This window comes from Phyllostomus hastatus, unplaced genomic scaffold (assembly GCF_019186645.2).
Source record: "Phyllostomus hastatus isolate PE091 unplaced genomic scaffold, TTU_PhHast_1.1 phas_contig_29, whole genome shotgun sequence".
Taxonomy (NCBI): domain Eukaryota; kingdom Metazoa; phylum Chordata; class Mammalia; order Chiroptera; family Phyllostomidae; genus Phyllostomus; species Phyllostomus hastatus.
Window position 1 is genome coordinate 3,742,520 of NW_025333835.1, and position 26,619 is coordinate 3,769,138.

At 40.0% G+C, this 26,619-nt stretch overlaps 1 protein-coding gene across 4 annotated transcripts in view; it reads left to right on the forward strand.

Moving 5' to 3' along the window:
• Positions 1–26,619, forward strand: part of ENOX1 (ecto-NOX disulfide-thiol exchanger 1) — a 628,394-nt gene that overhangs the window by 547,328 nt on the left and 54,447 nt on the right. For all 4 annotated transcript variants that reach the window (XM_045839070.1, XM_045839074.1, XM_045839072.1 and 1 more), the window contains one exon: positions 3,522–3,578. In XM_045839070.1, coding sequence (XP_045695026.1) covers positions 3,522–3,578 — 57 coding nt within the window. The remainder of the gene's footprint in view (positions 1–3,521; positions 3,579–26,619) is intronic.

Here is a 26,619-nt window from a genome sequence, read left to right on the forward strand (position 1 = left end):
CTGGGCCTGTGCTTGCTGCCCCCGATGAAATGAAGGGCACCTGGAGGGAAAAATCACATATAGCAACTCCAACCCTAACCAAATTTAAGTTGTTTTAAATTTTTAACTTACACTGGTTTATGAAAATATTATTTCATAGTAAAAGTAACTGCAAAAGTGATGTTTTTAAAAATATGAAGGTGGGAGAGTATGACACTAGTCAGCTCTGACTCAGTCATTTTACAAGTGGTTATTTTTTAATGGCTTGGGATCAAAAAAACATATTTTTAGTTACTTTCCCCTAAAAGTATAAGTGGTTTGTGAGGGAAAAGTAAAGATATTGGATACTTTATAAGCTTTAATAGCTTTGGATGAAGATGTTTTATAAAATTAATCATTATTTTTATATCATGAATATATATGCAGTAACTTAGACTGAGGCTGAATCTGATAGTTTTGAATAAGTTAGATTGAGCTGAAAACATTGTTGACTGAGTTCACATGACCTACTGTGTAGGAGACTGGAATTCACTGCTCTTTCCTCTTTTGCATTATTTGGTTCAAATTTGCTCCTGATTGAACAGACATACGTCTGGCCTTTGGTGTTTATACTCTGGTGCGTGTGCCTGTGCGTTCTCTCTCTAAATGAATTAAATCCTTTGTTTTGATTTGAATCCAAACCCTAGTCATGAACATAGATTCTAAGTTCTGCAGAAAGTGCTGATAGAGCCTTGTTATGGTGTGCACTTTTAAAGAGCAAAGAACAAACACAATCGTTGGTGAATCATCACACTTCACTGTCCATTACTTAAAAAAAAAATAAATTGGGAATGTGAAGAAGACTCAGAATAACTAAAATCATTAAAAACCTTTGAAATACTGCTAGAAAGGAAGCGTTTTTAGGTCTGCTGTACTATTTAAATGGGATGACTCTTTTCAAGCAAAGGCACTGAGAATACCTAAGTCTCCGTGGGCCCATAGCAGCCAAATGCGTCCAGGTGCTATTAGCACTGCCAGGTTTTTCCCAACAGCCCTCTCTTGGAGCCGCTGTCACCCTTGCAGGTGTGAGTGTGCAATGGATGTGCTCCTTTCATCTTCTTGTAGCCACCCACCCACCCAGAGATATGCACTTAAAAACACACCTCTATCTCCATGAGCATTATCTTACAAGACTTTCTTTGGGCTCATGTAGAGTAACTACATGGGTAGACACGTTTTCAGTGCCTGCATAACTAGGGCCTAAATAAATGACCTCACTTCTAGAGATTCTGATTATTTTGGTCTGGAGTCTTGCATTACACACACACATATACACACAGGAAAAGTTATACCCTTCTCAAAAGACTTGGAATTTTGCTATTCAATGTGACTACCATTGATGGGAATCCTGGAAAAAAAGACTAGATTTTAAGGGCAGAGCCTTACCATCAGCAGGACCCTCTGCCCCCCACCCCAGGGAAAGGAGGCTCATTTCCCCAGTTCTCCATTTGCTAAGATGCAGCTTCTGCAGGTCCCTCCAGCCTCCCTTGGTCCCTGCCTTGCATCTCCTCTACAAACATGGTAGTTTCCAACACCTAGAGCTTGTTCACAAACCCAGGTGTCACCAGACACAATGTTGGACCACTCCTTCTGGAGGAGCAGAGCAGCAAAGGGAGAATGGGAAGCAGGCCAGTCCTTGAGAGCAGAGCAGAAGTTTAGCTCCAGCTTCAGCTGTAGGTCAAGGGGAACCTACAGGAGGAAGATGTGACCTGTGATCCTCTGGCAGCAGAGAGCAGGGTGAGACCATGCTGGTGGACAGGGAGAGATGAGAGCACATGGGTAGTGGACAAAGATAGGGCAGGGTTAAATGAGAAGGAAGGGGGAAGGAAGGAGGAGGAGGAAGATATAATTTATTTAAAGGGGAGAAGAAGAAAAGGGGCATGTTTATGCTAATTAGAGTATAAAAGTGGAACACTTTAATGGCATAGTCCTGTACTTTTGCTAAAGTAACAAAACCTTCTGAGCTGACCTCACTCTAACTCACAGAAGCAGGAGTTATAGGACCTAAGGCAGGATGAGCAGAGAGGATTGATAAAGAGAAGATAAGAAACACCTACAATAAGAAAACCTTGTGATAGGAAAACGTGGAGGGCTTTTCTTAAGTCCTTTTGTGCCCACTTATAATAGATTGTATTTGTATCACTGTGTGCTTTTCATATGTATCACACATTGCCCTTTCTCCCTTACCCTTGTTATGTGTAGAAATATCAATAATGTAGCCCTAAAGAACAGTGGGCAGAATTTGTTTTTTGTAAGTGGGATTGGAGTGCTGTGGATAAGCCATAATCAGGTCCACTGGTCTGTAAGCAGCCACCCCACACTCAATGTCTTCATGTCACCATTTTCTTTGGCAAAGCCCTTCTCTTAGCATGAGAATCATATGGCTTCATGCTGAGAGTTTGAGGTTGCCTTAAGAAATATAATGAAGCTTTCATGAATGATCCATGGGTGTGGACAATGGTGTGGAGATTGCCTGAGGGAGGGGGGCTGGTTGAAGGTGGACAAAGGGAGAAAAAGTGGACAGCTCTAATAGTATAAACAATAAAATATAAATTAAAATGCAACTAATATTTAATATTAACAAGTATGTGTAAAAATAGCCAAAAAAATGTTCAAATGAAACACGTTGATGATATACACGCATTTATTTTCTTTCAAACTTTAAGCATTTGTTTTCCACCATGAATTCGTTGTTTGAGACATTAAAAGGATACAGAGACACTGCTTCGGAAGTATAATAATCCAGAAGGAAGTACTGGAAACACTTACCCTTGCCTTTGCTCTCTGCCTCCACATTCTGCTTTGAGTCAAGCTAAATAAATTGCCAATTAAAGGTTTCCAGAAATCTCCTGACAGCTGATTACTCTTGATCCTTCTGAGAGTTGAGATTAGTGTTTTCAAAGATTCACTGTGAAAAATCTCTTTTGAGAAATAGCTTTCCTACTAATGCCTCAGTGACCAAGGAGATGTCTTCCTAGTTCTTCCTTTATGAAAAGAAGCAAATTGTCTTCTTTGAGGCCTCAAGAAACAATGTCAGTCATTCAGATACGTTTTCAAGAAGAACATGTACAGTCGCACTGCAGCATATTAGAACAACGAAAAATAGTCCTCATTCACGAGTAGCAGTTAGTATAATTTCATTTGGCTGGTGGCAACTTGCAAGCACTGCAGGGTTTAAGTTAATAGTAATACAACTTGGAAATGAAATCATTTTTTATTCTTAAGAACCAATTTTTTATACATTTTATGCCTATGGAATTGCTTTCTAATCTTATTATTTAAAAAATAATGACCAAGACTCATTTATTTTTTGCCAGCCATCAAGTTTCATAAAATATTGGTCTCAAACTGGGTTCTATAAAGCTCATTCGAATTATGTGCTCCATTTGTTTTTTTTTTTCTCATTGGAAATTTTATAAAGTGCGACGTCAGATGAAACAGAGTTAATAGGATGATATACACTTAACAGACATGCCTGCTTATTCATTTTTTTTAATTTGCAGTTAAAAGGTACCAAGGAGTTGGTTGAGACCAATGGCCACAGCCATGAGGACACAAATGTAGGTACCAAAAACCTGGTGTTTGTTCTTGCTTGATGTTGGTTGAATGCTCATGGGAATGTGTCACTTTATTTGTGGCACAAAAGATGTGTACCTATCAGTGGCTTATTAAGATTACTGTGTTTGGTTTAACAATAAAATATAGTAGATAGGCAGAGCAATTGTTAGCTCAGATTACAGATTATCAATTTAGAATTACTGGAGCTAGTCTCTACCATACAAATTCTAATCTCAATGAATTGGTTTGAGCCCTTTATATTTCCAAAACTATAAACTAATGATGTGTTAGGAGGACAGATGGAATGAGACCCAACAGGGTAATAAGCTGGATATTTCATGTGTATTTACTCAATTTGCCCATGTAATGCAGGTGGTAATGAAATCATTGCTATGTTGAAGAGGTATCAGAACAAACCCCTTCTTCCAGAAAGTGTACCTATCTTCTATTTCAGACCCAGAACAGTAACATGATACATTTGTCTTCTTGATACAGGTAGAATGGTATAAGAACCCAGTTAGCATTCTTGACTTCCTCTTTTACTGTTCCTTGAATTTCCCCAAATTAATCAAGTACCCTTTGCCTTGAAAGTCCTTAGTCTCAGGTAGAATATTATATGCCATGTAGGTTATTGGCTTTCAATATGTTTTATGGTTTTGTTTTTGTCTTTTTAGAAATATATTTGAACCTTTGCTGGTATAGCTTAGTGGGTTGAGTACCACCAGCCTGCAAACCAAAGGGGTCACCAGTTTATTTCCCAGCCAGGGCACATGCTTGGGTTGCAGGCCAGGTCCCCAGTAGGGGTTGTATGAGAGGCAACCACACATTGATGTTTCTCTCCCTCTCTCTCCCTCCCTTTCTCTCTGTCTAAAAATAAAAATAAAATCCTTAAAAATATACATATTTGATATCCATATGTGTCTGATTACCCTCATCACAGAAAATGCTTACTAAGCAATTCTTTTCATATAACACAGAGTCAGACATGGTAATAAATGTCTGATTAACTAGAGCTAGGGGAAATTATGCATTTCATGTTCACTCTTGTTTTAATTATATACAGCAGAGAGCTTGACATTCAGAGTACCAAAAGCTCTCTCTTATTAATTACTGTTCCTACCAAACAGATATTTAACATATGATGCTTACTGAGAACCTACTGTGTACATGGAACTCTGCTAAGTACTAGGGAAGGGGTTGGTTTACAAAGAATTGTAAAGCTTGCTGTCATTCCTCAAAGAACTTTTAAACAAGTTGACAGGTTAAGGAACACATGGACAATATACGAACTGCAGTAAGTATAGAGGAAGGTGAGGCCACTGTGACATGATGTAGTTTGAAATTCGAACTTTGCTGCTTATTAGCTGTGTCAGCTTGACAAGTTACTTAACCCCCCAAACTTCCTTTTCCTCATTTGTAAAATGGATGACAGTGCCTCCTTCAAAAACTATGATGTAATGAGCTGAAGAATGTGAAAACCTTAAAGTGTTATTATCGAGGTTTCTTTGTGCCAGATGATTAAGAATGGCTTCTTTGGATCTGTGGCATTTGGGTTTGACTTTGAAGAATAAATAAAATGGAGAGAAAGAACACATTCATTCAGAACTCCCATAGGAGATGTTGTGACCTAAGTAGAGTCTGTCTTCCTCCAGTGTTTCATTTCCCCAATCTTACCCTGCAACTCCTCTTCAGCATCCTAGCGTCCAGGGACACACTGCTGATAAATTCTCAGCCAGAACTTTCACATGCGCTCCCCTCAGAGTCAGGCTGTCTGTGCCTCCCAAGGAAGCTGCAGTCGGATCCAATAAGCCTGGAGAAGTAGCAGCGTGCTTAAATTCTTGGTCTGTAAAGTGTGGGTGATATTACCTGTCTTTCCTTTCTCAAGGCTTAGTGTGAGAAGCAAAGGAGATCATGGATGTGGAAGCTCTTGGGAATTGTGAGGTTCTACCTGAGTAAGAGGTTGTTACTATTGTAAACTCATCTGCTGATTGAATCAAATTAGATGATACATGTAAAGGGAGGCCTAACACAATATCTAGCCAGCTCTTAGGCTCTATTTTGAGGAATGTTGAAAGTCATTTATTATTAAGGGGGAAAATAAAAGGAGATCATCTTTGGGGTCTTTGTCCTTTCTAGAGGAAAGTTTTTAGATTTTAAAAATACCCATCTAGAGTCCATGATGTGGACTTTATTGAAAGATAAGGTTCAAGTCTGGTAGGAGGGAAGAATAGCACCTGAAGCAAGGGTGGGTGAGATATTTGTGGAGTAGAACCCAGCACCTCACCACTGCTGGCCGCCTCTCTCACTGTGCAAAGGGCGAGGCTAGATTTGACAACCACTGCCTGTTTTTTCAGGGGGTTCCCAGTAGGTGAATTATTTGTCCTCTTTCTTGTCTCTAATGTTGTCTCCTTTGGGCAGTTTCCCTAGCACCTCCACTAGGGTTATATGACAGAAAAGGAACAAAAATCACTTATTTTGTGGCCATGCATTGGGAATGCTGGCAAAATACTTTGTGAAAATATTTTTAAATGTTCAAAATAAAGTCTAGGTGTCCAACTGAAGTTTCTACCAGCCCTGTGGTGGTCAAAGGAGAATTTATTTTGCTCACTAAAAAGCCATATGACCATGCCAAGTTACTTACCGTTTTGAACTTCACCTTCCTCATCCTTAATGTGTTAAGTGAAAGTGCGTACATTGGCCCAGAGTATGCTCTCAACAAGTACTGATGACCTCTTCCAGCATCAGTGTCAGTAGTATCTAATACAGTAGGCCATACTTTGACGGATGAATTTTCATGCAGATATGAGGTTTAAAGCCTCTAGTTCAGAGGTTGTTGATGGAGACATGTAGATTTTGTGTGTGTGTGTGTGTATGTAATTAGTCACACATGAGGGCAGGGATTTGCTATATTATCATTTATTAATTATACAGTAGATCGGGGCTGATATGGCTGGGTATTCTTGTGAGAGTGGATCATTGGTTTCAAAAACTATACTATTATAAAAGTAAAAAGAAAAATTTTGTATGCAACTAAAAATTACAGAAAAAATAGAGTTGAAGAAAAATAACTTAGTTTCTTATTGCTCAAGTATAACCTTTATTAATATTTTAGTTCATTTCTGCCATGTGCATGAATATGACCAGAGGGAAAAACCCATAAATAAATTAATTAAAAAAATATTATCACTCTCTTCAGTTTTTTACCTTTTTGATTTCTCATTATAAATATTTTTCTAGTCACCAAATGTTCTTCAAAGACATGATTCTTAATGGCTGTATAAAGTAGATATAAAATAATAGAACCACATGCATATGTGTTAGGCATTTAACTTCCCATTTTTAATTGTTATAAATAATGCTGCAATTAGCATGCCCATAAATCTAGATCTGAATCCCTTGTATTTGTTTCTGGGGGATTCTGTTTATTGATAGCTGTGTCATAAAGTCTGTCAGGGAGCTCCAGACTTACTGAACTGTCTGGCATTCAGAACGTCAGTGTGGCAGATGCCCACGTTCAGCATCCATTTGTCATCCTGGGGGCATCCACCAGAAGATATGTTGAGTCTTGCACTTTACAAACAACCCTTTTGCCGTACTCTCAAGAGTTGTGAGGCTTACAGGATGCTAGGTGCACCTAGATTTGGTTGGTTACTATTGTTTTCTATTGTTTTTACCTTTTACTGAGCCACAGTAATATCTGACCAATACCTTTTCTGGTGTTCTTGAGGTTCCCAAACAGAGGCACCCTTATGAGACCTACCATTGTCCCCATATTACAAGATTTTCTGTGAGCCCATGCCCATAAAAAAAGTTTTCTGAAGACTAATTGAAAGCTATTAAAAATGGAGATCAGATGCAGCGTCCTTGCTCTCCAAGAGGACTGTACTTACCAATTTTAAACAGGTTCTCTTTGTATTTGGAACTGGATATATTAATGACAGTGGGGCAATTCAGCCTTTTAAGTGTACCCAAGTTTGAAACTAGTTTTTATCACAGTTCCTTTAGAGACTTTTGTTATTCCAGATCCAATGTTCTTTCCTAAAAAGCAAAGCTATGACATTTTTTTTTCATCTCTATCTCTGAGCATTCTTCCAATCTCTAGAAGTGCTGAATAACTAGCCTCGTCCCTGGTAATTATGCACAACAGGTATCAAAATCTTAAGAAAAGATAAGCTGTCCTCATCTAGCATCTTTTATGATGACCTTCCTCCCAGAGGCCCCTCCACCTATGATCCTTACATGTGTATGTTTGGTGAAAAAGTGGAGGGGAAGGGAGAGGACACAAGAAAGGTAGCAACAAGTAAGAGGAATCAAATAAAGTGGCAGCTGAAGCCTGAGGTCTATGGAACAGTTTGGTCTGAGAGATTCCCATGAATTTTCTCTCCTCCATCCTTGTTTCTGCTTTCTGAAAGCTGCTACCCCACATCCTCTATCTGCGGGCTCACACGTTAGGGTTAGAGAAATTATTTGCAATGTGTAAGGAGGTTTAATCTGTGATGCTGAAGGTTACCACTGTCAAGTAAAATACCCTTTCTACCCCACAATGAAAACACAAAAAACAAAAGACTTCAGTTTTTCATGTTGCCTCCATAAGAAAGTAAATCCTTAGAGTTGACTTTAAATCTGTCAGAGTAAAGATGTTAGCAGTATGCAGAAGAAATACTGTGTGAAGAACATTCTTCAGATTTAGTACACAACAGAAAAAAGCTACTGTGAACCACGCATTTTAATGATGTGCATGTCAGAACCCTGCAAGCGCCAAGTGCTGTGCCTACTTTCAAATGTGGCTTTCACCCTTAGGCCATCAATTTTCAACCAGTGTGCTACAAGAATTTTTAAAACATGTGATACCTGACTATTTAGAAGTCGGCAACCTCTTTTTCTTTAGACTGTCATATTAAAAAATTATAATAGCCAACACAACCATAGCCATCCAGTGTGAATGAGTCAAAAATATTTTTTGTCAGGTCAGCAAAATATATAATTTTTGGTATGTCACAGAGTTTTAGTAATTAGTTTATGTGTGCCATGAGATGAAAAAAGTTGAAAATCGCTGCCTTAGGCAGGTAAGCACGTGTGCTAAGAATACATCATGATGTATTAAGCGAGGCCAGAAAGAAAAGGAGAAACCCCACAGGGAAATAGGACCACACCCTCAAACAGCAAAAAACACTCAGGCTCTATCCTTTCCTCCCATTAACAACTTGCTGCCTCTCCTTGGGAGACCTGACATTGAACTAGAAGGGGAGTAGAGAAGACAATAAGGACTACCTCATCAGGAGGAGCCACACCTCTTGCCCCACCTCCTACAGGCTCTGTTGGGGGTTCGGGAGCACCAGGTGCAGCCAGGATGAGCCAGAGGAGCCGGCGTGTGAGGCTGCTGCTGTTAGAGTTCTTCCAGCCCCACATGTCTTTCTTCTATCTCCTGCTGTCCCTGGCCTGTACTGTGTCCTTCAGTTTGGGTTCCCACAGCCTGCCGTCCTTTCTTATTCAGTAACTCGACAAACATCCATTGAAGTGTGAGGGTTCAGAACAAATCTAGGTGCCAGACGGCCTGATCTCAATCCTGGCTTTGCCAGTAGCTGTCTGGGCAACCCTGAGCGATATGCTGAAGCCCTGAACCACCCTTTTTCTCACTTCTAAAATGAAGGTAATAATCACACCTACCCCACTGTGTTAATGTGAGCATTGTGTACAGTGCTGGTGTGATCAGTACATGTTAGGTATTATTAGTACTCCAGCCTTCTACATTCCGGGCGCTGTGTGAGGTTCTAGCAAGATGTGGTTGCTGCCTCAGGTGAAGCTGACTCACTGTCCTTACCCAAACCTGTCCACTGTGTCATGCCATCAGGACTCACTGTTCTTATCTTCAGGTCACTATGACAGTGTGAATAATGGGATTGAGGTAGTTTATTTGCATGTCTCCAAAAACTCTCCAGAGACAAGGCCTTTATTAGAAGGATGGATTCCACAGAGAGGACAGTCTGGGGGGAGTAGGATGTAGTGTGTGGGTATACAAGTTACAAGACCCCTGAAAAACTCAATTGGAAAGTCAGAGGCCACTTTGTCTTCCTTCATGGAAGGATGGACCCATGTCTGTAGATACCTGAGGGTGTAGATGTCTGAAATCCATAAGGTAGACTTATCATGGACTAATATTTCCTCTACCCTGCAGTATACCATCCTGTTTGCATATTAAATGCGATCACTCCTAGTCTTTTTCTCAAGTCATAGCTCCTGTAAATTCTTGCTTTTTGCCTGCTTTCTTCCCCTCCTCCACCCCCACTCCACTCTCTGTACCCTTCTGCCCCGGCACCCCCAGCTGCCTTCTTCCAGCTAGTTTACCATGTTTTCTGCTGTGAAATCCATAATCTCATCTGAAAAGACCCACTCACATTCCAACACAGCACTCTCGGAAAGGACCGATGGCTGGCGAAGACCCTGTGAGCACACCCACTCCCCGTCAGGTGCAGAGCTGCAAGGAAGGGTGAGCAAGGGAGCTGTCATCACAGACAGGCAGGAGCTGGCTTCCTGGTTAGAGCTTTGTTTCCAGTAAATACTTGAGCTGTTTCCTTACTTGCCAATTGACAATGTGTTTCCACAGCTGGGCCACAGTTTGTCCTTCGTGTCAGGACAGGAGTTGGTAGGACCTGCTTGGCCATTAGTGGATTTGGAGCATGTAACCAGATTAGTTAATGTTTAATAAAGATGACAGGTTGGGTTCAGAGATGTGGAAATACCTTCTTTCCCCAGGACAAGTTAAAGAGAAACAGGAAAAGGAGGCGAAAATTTCAGCTCTCTGTGAGATGGTCTGACATGTACATGGATACCTGGGGCTAATGCTGAGATCTGAAACAAACCTTTTACATTTTAAAGGTTGTACTTCCCCAAAAAGTCTAGTGATAATACTACCTGATCTAGAAGCCAAACCAATACATACATATAAATGCTCTTATATGTATGTTTGCATAAAAGTGCCGTTTTCTTTTTGTGAAAAGTTTGGAAACTGCAGAAAAATATAAAGAAAAAAAAACCATCTGCAGTCTCACCACTCAAAAATTAGTGTTTTCATTTCTTTGTATTTCCTTCATATTTGTCTATGTGTACATATGTATATTTTTTACCAAATTTACAGCATATATGGGCAGTTTAACAGCATATATGGGCAGTTTAACAGCCTATATATTTTTTGTAATAAGTCATGATCATTTCCCCATGTTAATAAATGTTTTCTTAATATGACTTTTAATAAGTGCCTAATAATTCATGCCACAGATTTGCTCTAGTTTATTTAATCATTCCCTGCCATAGGACTTTAAAATAGTATTTGTCATTGATAGTAGGCAATGAATATTCTTTTATAATGTATTAGCTAATTCAGTCACGATTTAAGCACTTTTTAAATGGAGCTTTTCCACTTGATTGGGATTTAGAGATAGAGGGAGATTCACTGCCTCTTTTCCAGTTCAGCCCCTATGTGGTAAGTGATGAAATAAACAGCCAATGATAGTGTCTGGGTGTTACCACATAGAGAGGATTCTGAACTCTTCAATGAGTGTGGAAAATAATTCCCAAGAATATTTGCATTCTGAAAACAAAGGCAAATAGTGTGTACTTCATAAATCACTTAGACCGAGATACTGAGGCGACTCATTTAGGGTTTTGTGCTGTGAACTGTAGGTCAGCACTCGTGGTGCTCTACAGACTGTAAAGCCTGTTTCGCATGTGGATCCCTGCCCGAGGCACATGGACCCAGGCCCTCACCACCAAAATGGGGCTTGTCTACCCTCTAGGAGAATGCATGACATTCAAAAGAGTGATCAATTAAACGAACAAAATGAGTTCTAGCACTAAACTGAAAATTAAGGTTTTATTTCTAACACGGCTAAGAAAATATGTGTAAGCTCCAAATGACCAACAAGAGAAGTGTACATAAATATGTGGACATGACTTGAGTGCAAGGAATAATTTTAAAGTCGAGTAAACCTGATGAGCTCAGTCTCAGTGTCCCTGCCTCCAGTGAGATACAGCTTAGCACTGTCTGGTGTGTTGATCGAAAATGAACAGAGGGAAAGTTTAGGAGCACTTATCAAAAAAGCCAGGAACCCAAAGGGTGGACAGGATTTTCTTCTAGTTTCTCTGGAAAACAGAAGGGGAGACTCAGGAGCCTCCTTTGCTCAAGGAACTTCAGTTCCTACTGACATGTCACTAGGATTAAAGATGAGAATACAGTAAGGAACAGAGGTTCACCCATAGCAGATCAACCTCTTCTTGTTAGTTCTGTAAGTTTACTCAGGAACCATAGGGCTTCCAAGATGGTTGTGGTTGTTGTTGTTGTTGTGTTGTTTAGAATATTAAACATTCTGCAGTGACTTCCACACTCCTGGTCTCTGCTCACCACACATGAGCCCAGGACAGGAAGAGGGATGAACATATTAGCCAGGGCTGGCGCCAGCCTTGGTCCACCCACCATCAGTGGTGCTGGCCTTCCTCGAGGATTCTCTGCTGGGTTCTCCCTGGTTCTCCTGGGACAGTCCTGAAATGCCATGAAAGGCAGTCACCGTCTGTTTACACACACTGCTCACCGCCAGAACACACAACTCACTGGGCTGTGGCATTTCTTTGAGGAAATGTGTAGAAAGATGACAAAGAAGAAAAGTAGGTGGAAAGATGAGAAGGAAGAAAAAACGGGGGTGAGAGGCAGGAAAGACAGCAGCAGGAAGATGCCCACCAGCCCTTCCAAATCCATGGAGCAGGCAGAAGAGCAGTGCCTTCCCCATCCCGTACTTCCCAGCAAACTCCAGTAATGAAATCTGCCTTCACTAAAGGTGTGTTTGTGGTTGCCCCAATATATACACTTAGTGAAAACTTAAGCCAAAAATAAGGTTCTAAATTCAAATCCAAAAGTTCAGGTGTTAATCTTCAAATAAAATATTAGTAGGCTTCCTGGGGGAAACTATATGTGTGTATACACACACACACACACACACACACACACACACACATATATATAATATATACATATACATATGTATGTATGCATGTGTATACATATATTCACACACACACATGCACACACACACACACACACACACACATATATATATTCGCATTCAAACACAGCACCCACAATAAAGTGAAGTGTGTGCTAATCATTCACCCTCAAAAGTCTTCCCAGCTCTGCTGGAAATGCCCCTCTCCATTTCTGCCCTTCCCTTCCCTCTCTAGGGCCTAATAGGTAGGAATCATCCCTAGTGGTGTGTCCACTGCCCCCTACTGCAGCTGCACCTCCCTGCCTCCTGGCCTGCACACCATGCCTAGAGGGACTCCCGGATCAAAGATCAGACAATAGCCCAGCTGCTCACCCTGGAGGCAGATACCTTGTTTGTTTGTAGTCACCTGTAACTGGGCATTGTAATCAAACCACCAAGAAGGTTGCACTCCTCACCCTTCTGCCTTTAAATCTAACTTAGGATATCACAAAACTTCAGAACTTCAGCGAACCACACCCCAGTGTAAATCCCATCTTAATTCACACAAAGGAAAGTCAAACTGTGAAGGAAAGTTGATCTGAAAAGGGAAAGGCTTTCATACATTCTGTTCTTTATAGAAATACTGTAGGGTATTCCTGAAGAAGCGGGTCTGCAGCCCTTAGCTGTATGGTGTCAGAGCCAGAGAGGCCACACTGTCTCTGGGCAGCAGCCTGCCTATAAACATGTGAAGAGTCACCAGGGACTTGGAAGTGGTCCCTTGCCAGGTATGTGGTAGCCAGTCTCTGAAAGCTCTGCAGGTTCCCCTGAAAAGACTCACCAGCGTTGGAATGATTAATGGGGTTGTTTTTTTTTTTCAGATTTCTGTTCACTTGATTATTTTTTCCAAGAAAATTTGATTTGCCTCTGACTTCCCAACCCTGACATTGGCATTGTGGAGGAGATTTGTAGCTCTGATGCTCAGCATCACCATTGTTTTTATTACGTCAGTTTCCCCATGAGATTACAGAGTGGCTTTCTCTGGGCAATTTCCAGACTGTTCAGTGTATGCTGATGAGCTACTTATGTTTATGAGGCTTTTAGAATCTAATTTTCACAGGCAGTTTCTTTCCCTGCCAACTTTAAGAATGATGACTTAGAATGATGAGAAAGGTCTACAGTTGCAGTCTGTGTAAGGTTCCCACACCGTGTAGGTATAATTTCTGCTTCCTCACTACACGTATCACACACTTACACCCACAAACACAAGCATAGTATGTCCCATAGTTGTAAGCCTACATATTGTTCCTCACTATTTTATACAGTATTCAAATTGCTCCTTTTGGTAAGAACAGAATAATTGTTGGCCTGATTATGTTGAATAAATGGTTTTTGTTAACAGGTCGAATTCAGCTAACTCCACCATTCATTACAAATCTAACTAATTAGAATTTTTATTGATAATTTCACTTCCCATCTATCATGTCACCCTTTCTGCCTGCAATGCAAATTCCACATGTTTTTAAGCCCATTTCAATTCCTATTTCTTGGTGACTTACCCTAAGATCAGACCAAAGCAATCAGCCATCTTCTCCATATTCCCACAGTATTTATCATTGTACACATTCTGAGCAACCAAGTCGTGATAGGTCTGTCCCCTCAACTCAGGTCTAAGTGCCTTAAGGGAGGTGATGTATATGTCTGCTTTACGGAACCTAATGCAGTGATGAGCCTATGTAGATGGGTACATTTGTAATACATTTAGAATACTTTTCAGCTGATGATTGGACTGACTTAGAATTTCCAGCAGCTTCAGACAGCCCTGCAAATCTCTTGGCCTGGTTAGGTAAGAGTTGCAAACACTTCCTTCTGTATATTATCTGCAGGTTATCTTGAAAATGAACACATTTCATTCCAGTTCACTTTAAGATGTGTATATAAATCTCATAGACTGTGAAAGTTAGAATGGAGGTGGTAGGGATCACCTCATCCAACTTTCTTACTTTATAAGTTTTAATTTGGTGTATATTTTCTGGTCTAATTATTGTGTGCCTATGTACATTTTCAAAGGCAATACTTCTCAAACTTTAGTAAGCAACAGAATCAAAGGGAAAACTTTTTAAAACACAGATTGCTGGGCTCCACCCTAGAGTTTAAGATTGGGTAGGTGTGGGCTAGGGCCTGAGAATTTACATTTCTAATAAGCTCCCAGGTGATGCCAGTGCTGCCCATCTATGGACCACTTTCAGCAACTGCTGCCTACTCTCCATCCCAGACTAGGTCAGGTGCTGCTCTGGGCTCTTATAGCACCTGAGGCCAATCCTTGTCATAGCTTTTATCACACTGTATTTTAATATATTTTACATGCCTCTCTACCCTCTAGGTTCTTACTACTCATTCTTGTATTCTGTTGTCTAGATCAAAGCCTACCATATAGTAGGTGCTCAATAAATACTTGATGAATGGAGAGTGGTGGAGGCTGATAAATTCCAATCAAATTATACTAAACTGAGGCATCATGAGACCTTAGTCTAAATGTTGAACTTTGTCACTTTTCAACCCAAAGAGGAAAATATACAATTAGTAATTGCAAGGCTCTGGTTCATAAGAAATCACATTCATTTGGAGAATACACAGAAAATAGGTGAACTGACAACTAGCCACTCCTAACTTCTTCATCCAAGTCCATGTTCTGGGCAGTGCAGTATGTTGGGGATGTTAAAGAACAAGGGGGGGCCTGGGACTATATACTATTACTGAAAGAAGCCCCCAGGTCTGTTATGTCCACCACCAGAGGAAAGACGTCTCTCAATGCCAGAGATTCGTGAAAAGGAAAGGAAATGTTTATTTAATGCTATACAAACTTAAAGTAGTGACCTAATGTCTTTATTAAAAATCCTAAAGTCCCTTTTAAACACCCACAAACAGACACAGTCCTTCCTTCCCCCGTTGCCCAGTCCAGAGTACCATATCTCAGGAAAGGAAATAGAAGTCCATGGCTCAGGCAGTCCTCTGGTTATTCCCAGTTAGTACTCTGTCTTGACTGGGAGACGTCTCTGGGTTCCTGGCACCCTCAGCTGTGTCGCCGGGATCTCTGCTAAAACCAGGTGGTGGTCCCCCCTTCTAAAGCTGTGGGGGTCCCCAATCTGGCAAAAGCACGTGGTCCTCTCTCCCAGGGCCACAGGAGTCCCCACTCAGCCAAAACTGAGTGCTTCTCCCCACAAAGTTGCGGGGGGGGCGGGGGGGTGGCTCGCCACTCGGCCAAAGCCGAGTGGCAATTTTCTGCTAAAGCCGCATGGTGATTCTCTCTCACAGGGCTGCAGGATTCCACACTCTGCTAAGACACATGGTTCTCTCCCTCAATGGCTGCTGCATCTGGGTTTAAATCCCCACACCAGTCTTCCTCTGCAGCCTCATTTCCGACTCCTCCCACACTCGGCTTCACATGCCAGAACTCATATCCTTTCAGCTTTACTGGACTGCCATCATGAATCTGGGCAGGTGTGGCCCCATATCATGGAGCCAATCATCTGCAAGCTCCCACGCAGGTGCTGTAACTCGGGGGACCTGCCCCCCAGTTACATCTTACAGGGGGAGGTTCCTTTCCATACCCCTGGCCTAGAGCATGGTCACAGCTATCCAACATATCTATGTAACCAGTCAAAGGTTATAGATATGTTAAATGACCACGCCAGAGAGTAGCTACAAGGCTGCCCTGCATGTTCTTGCTCTGTGTGTCCCTCCCCCAACTCACACCTGTGGAGGAAGGGGTGGAGACACCCTAAAATCTCCTGGACACCTTGAGTTCTGGACCCCATTTCAAATGCCCATTTGGGATTCCCCCCTCTTGGCTGCACCCTGTAACAGGAGCACATCTGATCACAGCCCAGTCACTGTCCCCAAGGGGCACACTGCCCATTGAGGAGATAGCATATGACTAAAGAGGATAATCCACAAAGGTTGGTCCTCTCAGTAAGGGAGAAGACTTGGTTTGGATTAGGGGCTTGCCCAAAATTGAAAAGTTGTGATGCTCTGAGAGGTACCTCAGACGGAAGGCCGTATAGACTAATAGCTAGAGAGTCTGACTGCCTGTGCTTTTGGAACCATTACTTTTTAGGTATGTTAGCTTCAGAAGTTATTTGTGCCTCAATTTTTTTCATCTGTAAAATAGGGATAAGAGTACCAGAACCTGGCATCTACCAACCACTCAGTAAGGGCTAACTATTAATATTATCATCATTATCATTAGTCATACAGTTTTCTATTTAGAGGACCTCAAATTCTACATCGATCAGGTACCATGCATCAGCAATTCAGAACACTGAGTTTTTGGAATATTTATCATATATGGCATATGCAAGAAGGCAGTGAAGAAAAAGAATTGGATTTTTTCTGTATTGGGAAGGGAGAGAATATTCAACATTTACTAAGATCTCATAGTATGCCCAGCAAACACTGTAAAATTTGATTTTACTTTAATAATAATTAAATGTCTCTCTTTCCCATTTATCCAATTGCATCCCATTCATTCTCATGACCTAACTTACCACTACAAAGGTCAAAAAGACTCTAAAATTTTAATGTTATCATTAGTAATGTAACCTCAGCAGGTGAAAATTATGATAGTGGGTGCTTTGTAGCAGAGAAGAATAAGAAATATCACACTGAGAAATGGCCTGGGAAAATAACATGCCAAGAGCACCATAATATAATTAATCTTTACCAGCAATAGAGTCAGTATCATACAAGATAAATCAAACCAACTAATTCTGGATGCACATAAATACATTTAAAAGTATTTCACTTTATTTTCTTCTGTTTGCTGCTCCATTTTTATTGGTAGAGGAGATTTTTCATGTCAGTACTTTTCCAGGTTATGAAGGGAATGGACTTGCATAGATGTGGCTATGTGGATCACATTTTCAATAGTGATGAGAAACACACAATATTTTTGAGATCAAGTGTATTTTTTATTTGGTAACATCTACAGTGGCATATAGAAAAACTAAAAATAAAATACTAAAACCTACACTTTAAATCAGGAGTGGAGTTACTGGAATACAAAGGAAATTTTTCTCATTTTTAGATCATTTTTATTTATTATGGCTGTCATGAAACTATGCCAAAAGAAAGTAATTTAACTGTCAGCTTGAGACCCTAGTTTAAGTGTGACATGAACTGTGATATCCATAATTAAGTGATAATCCAGGCAACACTGATGCTCTTGGTATTTAATAGGAAATGTTACAAAATTCAAATTATTCTTTCTCATCAAAGTCTTTTTTCTCTAATTAAAGTATATGTGGGAATCATCCAAGTTTTCCAAATAGGAACTAAACAATAATATATACATATATGCATGTGTGTACATATATACAACACATGTACATACCAAGGTCTGTCCAGAAAAAGTCCAGCCATTGTTAATATAATGAGAACAGTTTATGTGATCTCAATGTAACCTGGCAGCCAAGCAGAGTGAACTGGAATGTGAATGTGTGAAGTGACGACTTCACTGTACTAGTCAGTGGGAGTGATAGACTGTATTGAGTGAGCATGTATACTATGTGGCCATTGCATTCAAAATGAGCAAACAGAGCAACAAATCTGCATCAAACTTTGTGTTAAGCTTAAACATTCCTCTGTGAAAACTATATGGATGATACAGAAGGCTTTCAGAGACAATGCAGTGAATGCAGCACAAATAAAAGTGTAGTACAAACACTTCAAAGATGGTCGAGAATTCGTTGAAAGTGATCCATGTTCTGGAAGGTCTGCAACAAACAGAACACCTGAGAATGTTGAACATGTATAGACTGCAGTCGACAAAGATTGGTGACTGACAGTGCAAGAACTAGAAGCTGATCTGGGGGTTGACACAGGGTTTTGGCATGAGACAAAACCCTGTGTTAGGCAAAATTTGTTCCATGGCTTCTGCTACCAGAGCAGGAGGAACATGGTGCTGCAGTTACTAATGACCTGATTCAAACCGCAACCAATAAACCAGATTTCCTCAAGAAGGTCATAACTTTGAAGGGGACTGAGATGTCATCGCCCTATGTACAATTTTTCTTGTATCTTTTATCTTCAATAAATATCTCTTTTTCATAGTGCATGGCTGGATACTTTATGGACAGGCCTTGGTATACATCTATGATATTATTATATGTGTCTGTGTGGGAGGACGGTTATATATGATATACAGGGTGGGGCAAAGTAAGTTTATAGTTTATCTTTGTATTATTTATTGTGTTATATTATTTTCCATATCAACAACTATAAACTGTATAAAAGGTAAATATTTAAATGTTAATAGTACTTATATCTGGGTAATCAAATTTCAGTTAATTTTATTTTCTTTTTATGTTTTGTAAATTTTCCACATTGAACATGTATATATATAATGTTTCTAATGGGAAAACCAAGGAAGGTTGTTATTAAGAATTAAAGTAAACTAAAGAATTGTCTTAAATTTTGGAAAGGAAAGAAAAAAGTTTATGAGCTTATATCATGGTCTCCAAAAAAGTTAATATTTAAATTAAAAACATATTGAAAGCATTAATAATAGATACAGATTCAAAATTAACTTTTTTACCTTAAGATAATAAAGAAATTATTTTACTTTAAAATGACACAACAACAAATGTATTTAGGGACCAAAAGGATGTAAAATATCCAAGCTGATTGCATTGTTTTTTCACTGCCCACTGTATGTATTCCTCATAGACCTAATAAATTGCCACAGGCCAAGGGTACTGACCAAACCTATGAGGCCAATCAGTTTCACCTATAATGTTTATCTTCTACCAAGTAACAGATTCATTTGATGTAATTCAACAAATATTACCAAAGGTCTAAAATGAGTTCTTTCAAAAAATACTGTTTGCAGATTTAGTATATGGGGACTATGCTAGGTACTGAGGATATTGTTCCTGTGTGGAGAAATGATTGCAGGTAGAGCCATCACATAAAGTCCAGGCAGGGACACTTTTGGAAGTGACAGGAATGACAGGTGTACACTGGGACCATGCAGGATAGGGAGAGACAGAAGCTGGGCTACAGAGTGACTTCCAGCCCAAAATTTCTCCTGACTCAGACCCCGTATTTCCAGCTGCCTTCCCAAGACCTCACATCCAATAATTCTAAAGTATTGGAGCCAGTACTTCTCATTCTTTATGATTTTTACTTCTGGTATCATTATTCTGCTAGTCATCAGACTTGACTGGTTTAAAATTTTTTAAAACTCACTTCCCTTTTCTTTGCTTCACTACCACATGCATAAAGCCCCCTGCCCGAGCCTGTTCACCTGTTTGGCCAGTCCTGCACTTGGCCCACACTTGTTCTTCAGAGTGCCGCTTTGACCTTGGCTCTCCTCCACCAGCATCTTCCAAACCAGAACACGTGTGCTGCCTCTTCCTCATTCCCAGAACTCTGCCTTTGAAACCCTTCCCTGCTGCACAGCCCATGGTTACAAGTCACACTAGTACAAAGGAAATCTGTCACCACCTAACAGCAGCAGCCAGCCAGTCCCCTGTCCCTAGCAACACAGGTCCTCAGCCAGGCCCTCCTGGCTTCCTGCCCTGCTCCCATTTGTAGTCATAACTGTGAGAGTCACTGCTCATTGGTCCTGCCTGAAGCCCCTGCTGGCTCCTGAGTGGCCAGGAATGTGGACATCCTTCGGGAAAGGACTCAGTCCAAGTGCTCAATAGATACTTTCAATAGACTTAACAAAGATGTTGATAGGTGCCAGGAGTGCAATTGAGAGGGGAAGCCTAGCACAGTAGTTAAAACTCTGGAGCAAGAAAGCATTGGTTCAAGTCCTAAGTCTGCTTCTTAACTAGTTATGTGATCTTCAGCAAGTCATTATCCTCACTATGCCTCAATTTCCTCATCTTTAAAATGGGAAAGCAACAGTAATGACATCATAGGGCTGTAATAAGGATTAAATAAGTTCATATTTGTAAAGTTCTTACAATACTACCTGCACATACTAAGCACTATATAAGTGTTTATTAAATAAATACAACCAAGGATGATCAGAAATGTTGTATCCAGATTATCTATAGCACGTAAACCACACCTGTCTTTCTTGAAAGGCTCCTTTTTAGGACCTATAACTAGTTCTCACCTATTTTAATCATAACAGTTGGAAGTCTTAGAAAACATAGTTCTTGGACTTATCTAAGAACATAATGAATGTACCCCGGGGCCAGCAATTGAACCCCAATGAGGTAGAACATCTTAGCATGTAAAATATGGTTGGTTTGTAATAAATTGCTGAATCTTGGCTGAGGTCAGGAGTCCCATAAGCCTGCTTTCAAATTGTCTCTCTGAGGCTGAAGCTTGTTGGGCCTCTTTCCTCCTTCATGCAGACCCTGGACATCAAAGGTTTCTGAGGAAAGGGCACAGGTGGGTGGGGCCCACAGCTCTCTGCACTGGTGGTACCAAACTTCAGCAGCTGATACTAGCAGGGCCTTGGGACTTCTAACCCACAGAAAATTCCTGAGATCCTGTTTGCTCTTGGGGATTGAAAAATTCTTACTTTTCCTTGAACCATAAGAAATTTTGAAGCTTACTCAGTCACTCATTATCAACAGTCCTTTTTTCATCCGTTTGTTTTTTTATTGTTTCCCATCGCCCCCCCTCTTCCCTTTCTAATTTTTATTGGCATTGAAATCCAAGATAAGTACATATCAAGTTAGCTGCCTGTATCAAGTTGATGGGCTCATTCTGAAGGGAAGCTCCAACTCAGGGAAGAGAGCACAGAGCAAGCATGGAATTTTGGAACAAAAAGACACTGTAGAACATATGTTTCTACAAACAGAAATAAGAAAACAAGGGTACACGGCAAGTCAGTAGCAATTAAAACTAGTATGCTGTGTCCAAATCCATCATTTGTTTATTATTTCAGGCCATTTTTTTGTGGGTCACTCCATTTATCAGCCACTGGGCACCTGCTACATGCTTGTCATTGGCTAGTCACTGAGGAATAGCTTGAAGGTTATTGGAGACTGGTATATCACTTGACGGATTGCTTGTGGTACTTTGGAAAAAAAGAAAAAAACATTGAGTAAAGGATATTAAAATAGCTGACTGTTATCTTGAGTGTGGTCTTCAGGGACCCTGGTTTCATGGAGCGTAATATTTGAGTTGGGTCTAGAAGCAAACAGCAAAACAAGGCCATGGAAAAAGGAAAGCAGAGAAGGAATGAGAGCCTTGTGGTGTGGTGTTGGCAGACTGGGAGGTGATATGGTCAGTCTTTAATTTACCATGCAGATCTGGACAACTGTCCCACTTACCTTGCATGCACTAGTAGCTATAAGGCTGCCAGCCCTTGTAGGACCACAGGGAAAGTCACATTGTGGTGGTCCCTCTATTTAGCATGTATGTGTGGGGGAGTGTCACTAAGTGTGTTATTCAATGAAATAGTCAGCTACTCTGTGCTTACATATAGCTCTTCAAAATGGCCTCTGTATGTCTTTAGCTTCTTATTTCTTTTTAAATTTTAAGTATAACAGCCCTGGCTGATGCAACTCAGTGGATTGAGTGCCAGCCTGAGAACCAAAGTGTCACCAGTTCTATTCCTAGACTAGGACACATGCCTGGGTTGCAGGCCAGGTCCCCAGTAGGGGCCACAAGATAGGCAAGCATGCACTGATATTTCTCTCCCTCTTTTTCTCCCTCCCTTTCCCTCTCTAAAACAAGTAAATAAAATCTTTAAAAAATAAAATAAATTTTAAGAATAGCAATATAACAACATTGCCACAGAACATGTAGAAAATAGAAAAAAAATATGCACTATTTGAGCACTACCACAGTTAGTTTATATATTTTTGCATACATATTTTTATATGATTGAAGTCAGAGTTTTATACATAATTCTCACATGGATTCAGAACCCCAAGTATGTATTATGCACATGTTCTATATCTATGTCAGTTCTGTGAATAATAATGGTAATAATGATGCCACAATATATTCACAGATGTTTATAATTTTCAGAGGCAACATCTCACATATGACGTTTGGTCCCCAGAGAAACCCCAGAGACACTCAGGGCAACAGGCACAGGACATTATCCCTGTCTTACACAAGAGGAAGTTAAGTGATGCCCTCCCTACAGTTATGCAGCACATAAATAATGGTGACAGAATTAGAACACAGTTTCACTCAGCCATGCCTCCTCACCTTGTCAGGTAAATGACTGCCCTAAGGAGTTGCTGGTTTTGTTGAAGAAACAAACACCAGTGAAAGCCAATTCTCTCTGAATGTGTTAAATAATCAACTGCCACATAAATGACATAGGAAATGTGTTGAAATAAGGAAAACTTGCAAGTAGCTTGGCACAATTGTCTCTGAAAATATGGGACTTGTATTGTGTGTAAAAATGTAATAAGGGAGTGGTGAAGAAAAGGGAGGAGAGGGCATGTTCAAGGTCAGCCAGTTCTTAATGGAAGAGCCAAGGCTAAAGAATGCTCTCCTACCACCTCATGGCCATCTCTCATTGTCACTTTGAACTGGGCAGTGGTAAATTCAAGCAGACAAGCCCAATGATCAGGTGATGATAAGAAACAGGGTTAAAAAGTGCAATGATAGTCGAATCCATGGAAATGAAAGAACTCTGATAAAATGGGAGAGGGAAAAAGTGGTGACTGAACTTGGGCAAGTACCAAAGTAAGAGTATAAGGAGAAGAAAATTACCTTCTTCTCCATGTATGCTGGGCCAGCAGAAGGAATGGAGAAGCCAGTGAGGACTAAACAAAAAATTAGGAGGAAAAAGACCAGGACATCTTATGTAACAGAAGTACATGAGGCAAATGGTTTAAAAGTCACTGATGTCAAAGAACTCAAATGTCACATGGTAAGAGGGTTGAGAAAATACAGGAAGTCACTGAAACTCTTTCAAAGGACAGCTTCATGGTGTAAGTGTCAAGAAAGCTGAGATTTCAAATAGTGAGTCAGGGAACACAGACTCTCATATTCAAGGAGCTTTGCAGTAAAACAAAATAGCACCAAAGTTAAGGGAGCCACAGGAATAATGAAATGAGAGGAATAATGAAAGGATTTTATGAACTGGGGAAGCCATTATTCTTTATTCTTAGGTGCTTGGGTGGGTAGAGGGAGACAAAACAAAACAACAAAGTGTAATTCTACCTCAGTAAATTATTGAAAAAGAACTTTTCTAAATGGATAAATTACTTTGATCATTTCTCAATGATAAGGTAGTTGATAAGGAATCTTAGGAGTGAAATTTCTGCCTTCAAGAAGCTATTTAAGAAGTCTAAAAAAAGAAGGCCATGATATCTAGTTTCTAGTTATTATTAAAAACCTTCTAAGTGTCACAGAAATTATGGTTAAAGGTAAGAGAGAAGATTATTAGATAATTCTGTCCATTCCCCTGCCAAGTGCAGAATTGTCACCTATTGTGCCTTTTCTAGTCTGGGGTGATGTTTACTCTATCAAGTGAATGGTATTCTTACCACTTCCCTTAAAATACTATTTCATAATCCTATTGACCTCACTGTGAGGAAACTCTTGATGTCCATCCCAAAGTCCTCTCCCTCTGTATACTTTGCATGGTATTAACAATTTGTTTAGTAACTTCCCTTCCCTTCCAACCCTATCCACTGTTATCCATGTCCAATGTGCAACTCTAGGCATCTGGAACACCTTCTCCAGAATGTCTAGTAGACACAGCATTCTTTGCAGCATATTACATTTATTGGTAAAGGATTTTAATGGGGTAAATGAAAAACAATCTTCATAACTTTGTGTTTCTAATAATGAAATATTCCATTCTTAGTTTCCTTCCATTGTCTAAAGGTTTGGAGTGGAATGAAGTAATAAGGACAGTGACATTTTCTTGATTGATTTGAGTAAGAGAGAGAAAGAGGAACAATGATTCATTGTTCCACTTATTTATGTATTCATTGGTTGATTCTTTTTTTAATTGATTTTCAGAGAGATAAACATCAATTTGTTGTTCCATTTATTTATGGATTCATTGGTTGTTTCTTGTATGTGCCCTGACCAGGTATCGAACCTGCAACCTTGGTATATCGGGACGATGCTCTAACCAACTGAGTACTTGGCCAGGGCAGGACAGTGAAGTTTTTAGGAAAGGGGCAAAGCCTTGCTAAATCATGATCCAATGTCCCAGTAAAATACATTACCCAATTACTAAATAGATAGTTGGAACATCCTAGGCAGAGAATATGAAACTCTTGAGATAGGACTTAAGAACTGACCCATTTGTTTACAGAGTTAAAGATGAAACATAAACTGGTTATGTCCTCTTGAAAATGTGCTACCTTAGTGTTTAATATCATGGCCAATTTGTCCCTATTGTGATGAGTTATTCTCATAACAATTTTGGGCAACAGTCCATTTGAGGTTTTATCATGTGCTACCAGACAGCTGCCCTGGATTCACCAGATCTTAGGGATCTTATAGCCTGATTATCCTTCCCCTGGAGAAGGGCCTAGATGGAAGCCTACATGTGTGGGGGTTACATTACAGGAGAGTAACACTGAGCTTAGAATATCTACCTTTTATATCAAGCAGTAAGCAAGCCTTTTCTTTGTCCCAGAAGACATCAAGATACAAACACAAATCTAATAAACACCCATAAAAACAGTTGTCAGGGACTCACTAATTTATAAAACCTATACATCCTACTTTCTCTATGATATCTTTGCAAGATGTCATAGAAACCTTAAGTTTAATGTTTCCAAAATTGAACACACCATCTTTTCCCATATTTGCTTCTTACTCTCCTTTCCTGTTCACCAAGGTACCTTCTTATTCTCAACATTTCCCTCATTCATCAGGTCATCAGGTAGTTTGTAGTTCCACCTCTTGAATATCTCTTATGTTGTATACACACACACACCACTGACTTGGTTTGGACCCTCATCATGAAAAGGTAGAAAACAAATAGACTCTTGCAGGAGCCTCCAAGCTGGCATCCCTTCCCCCAGTTTCACTTGGCTCCAAAACAGTAATCTAAAATTCAGAATCATTCGTGTAACTTTTCTACTGAACACTGTTCATTAGGTAAACCTTCCAAATAAAATCCAAACTTCCTGTTATGATCTATGTACTTCTTCCAGCTCCATCTACTGACACTTTCTATAAGCTTTCTTATAGACCTTTTATGAGAATTGCTTGCTAGCCCCTAATTGGCATGTGATATACATTTGTGACATAAATACTTATTGAGTGGCTGAAAGTAAAAACAGGCTTAGCTTAAATGCAACAAGGGTTTGGTTAGGGGAGTTACTTAGTTACAAATTTTCTCTATGTACAGTATTTTCTTCACCTTACTAGTCATGACAACAGAGTTCCTTTGACAAACACTGGAAGATAATTTAGATTCACAGGCACTAGTACAAACATGGAAAGAGAGAACAGGTATCACTTATATCTACTTTGTGCTTTGTAGACTACTCCAAACTCATAGCTTACCAAAAACCATACTTTTCTTGTTCAGCCTGATTATAAATACAGACAAGTCAAATTAACTTGTTTTTTCTAAGAACTCCATGATTAATGAGTCACTAAAACACTACTCCCCTTTTTTTAATAGAGGAAAAATATAAGAGCAGAGCCCATCAAAGGGCTATCTAAAATCACCATCCTGTCTTCTAGCCCTTAAAACTCATTGGATTGACTTTAAATGTTGTCTCTAGCAAAAGGTATGAAATAAGCGTTCACCATCTCATTAACTCTGTGACTTTGTCAGCTAGTCTGAGTTTTACGTTATTCCCCAGGCAAGCTTGGGCTCCAGGGCATGTAGCAATAACTCCTTTGAGTAATCACAAGTTGGTCCATTTCACTAAATGATGTTGTAGAGCCAAGTTTCTAGTTAATATGCTTGGACACACCTTTGACTATGATGGAAATGATAGTTCCCCTTTTGGAGATTCTTGAGGCCAATTTATAATCTATACTCTTTGGAGCCTGCCTGATTAGCTTCATTAGGTATAGTACCATGTCCCAGCATAGTCCTTGTCCCTACTGGAGGAGTTAGAAAAGCACCTTCGCCTGGCTGGCGTAGCTCAGTGGATTGAGC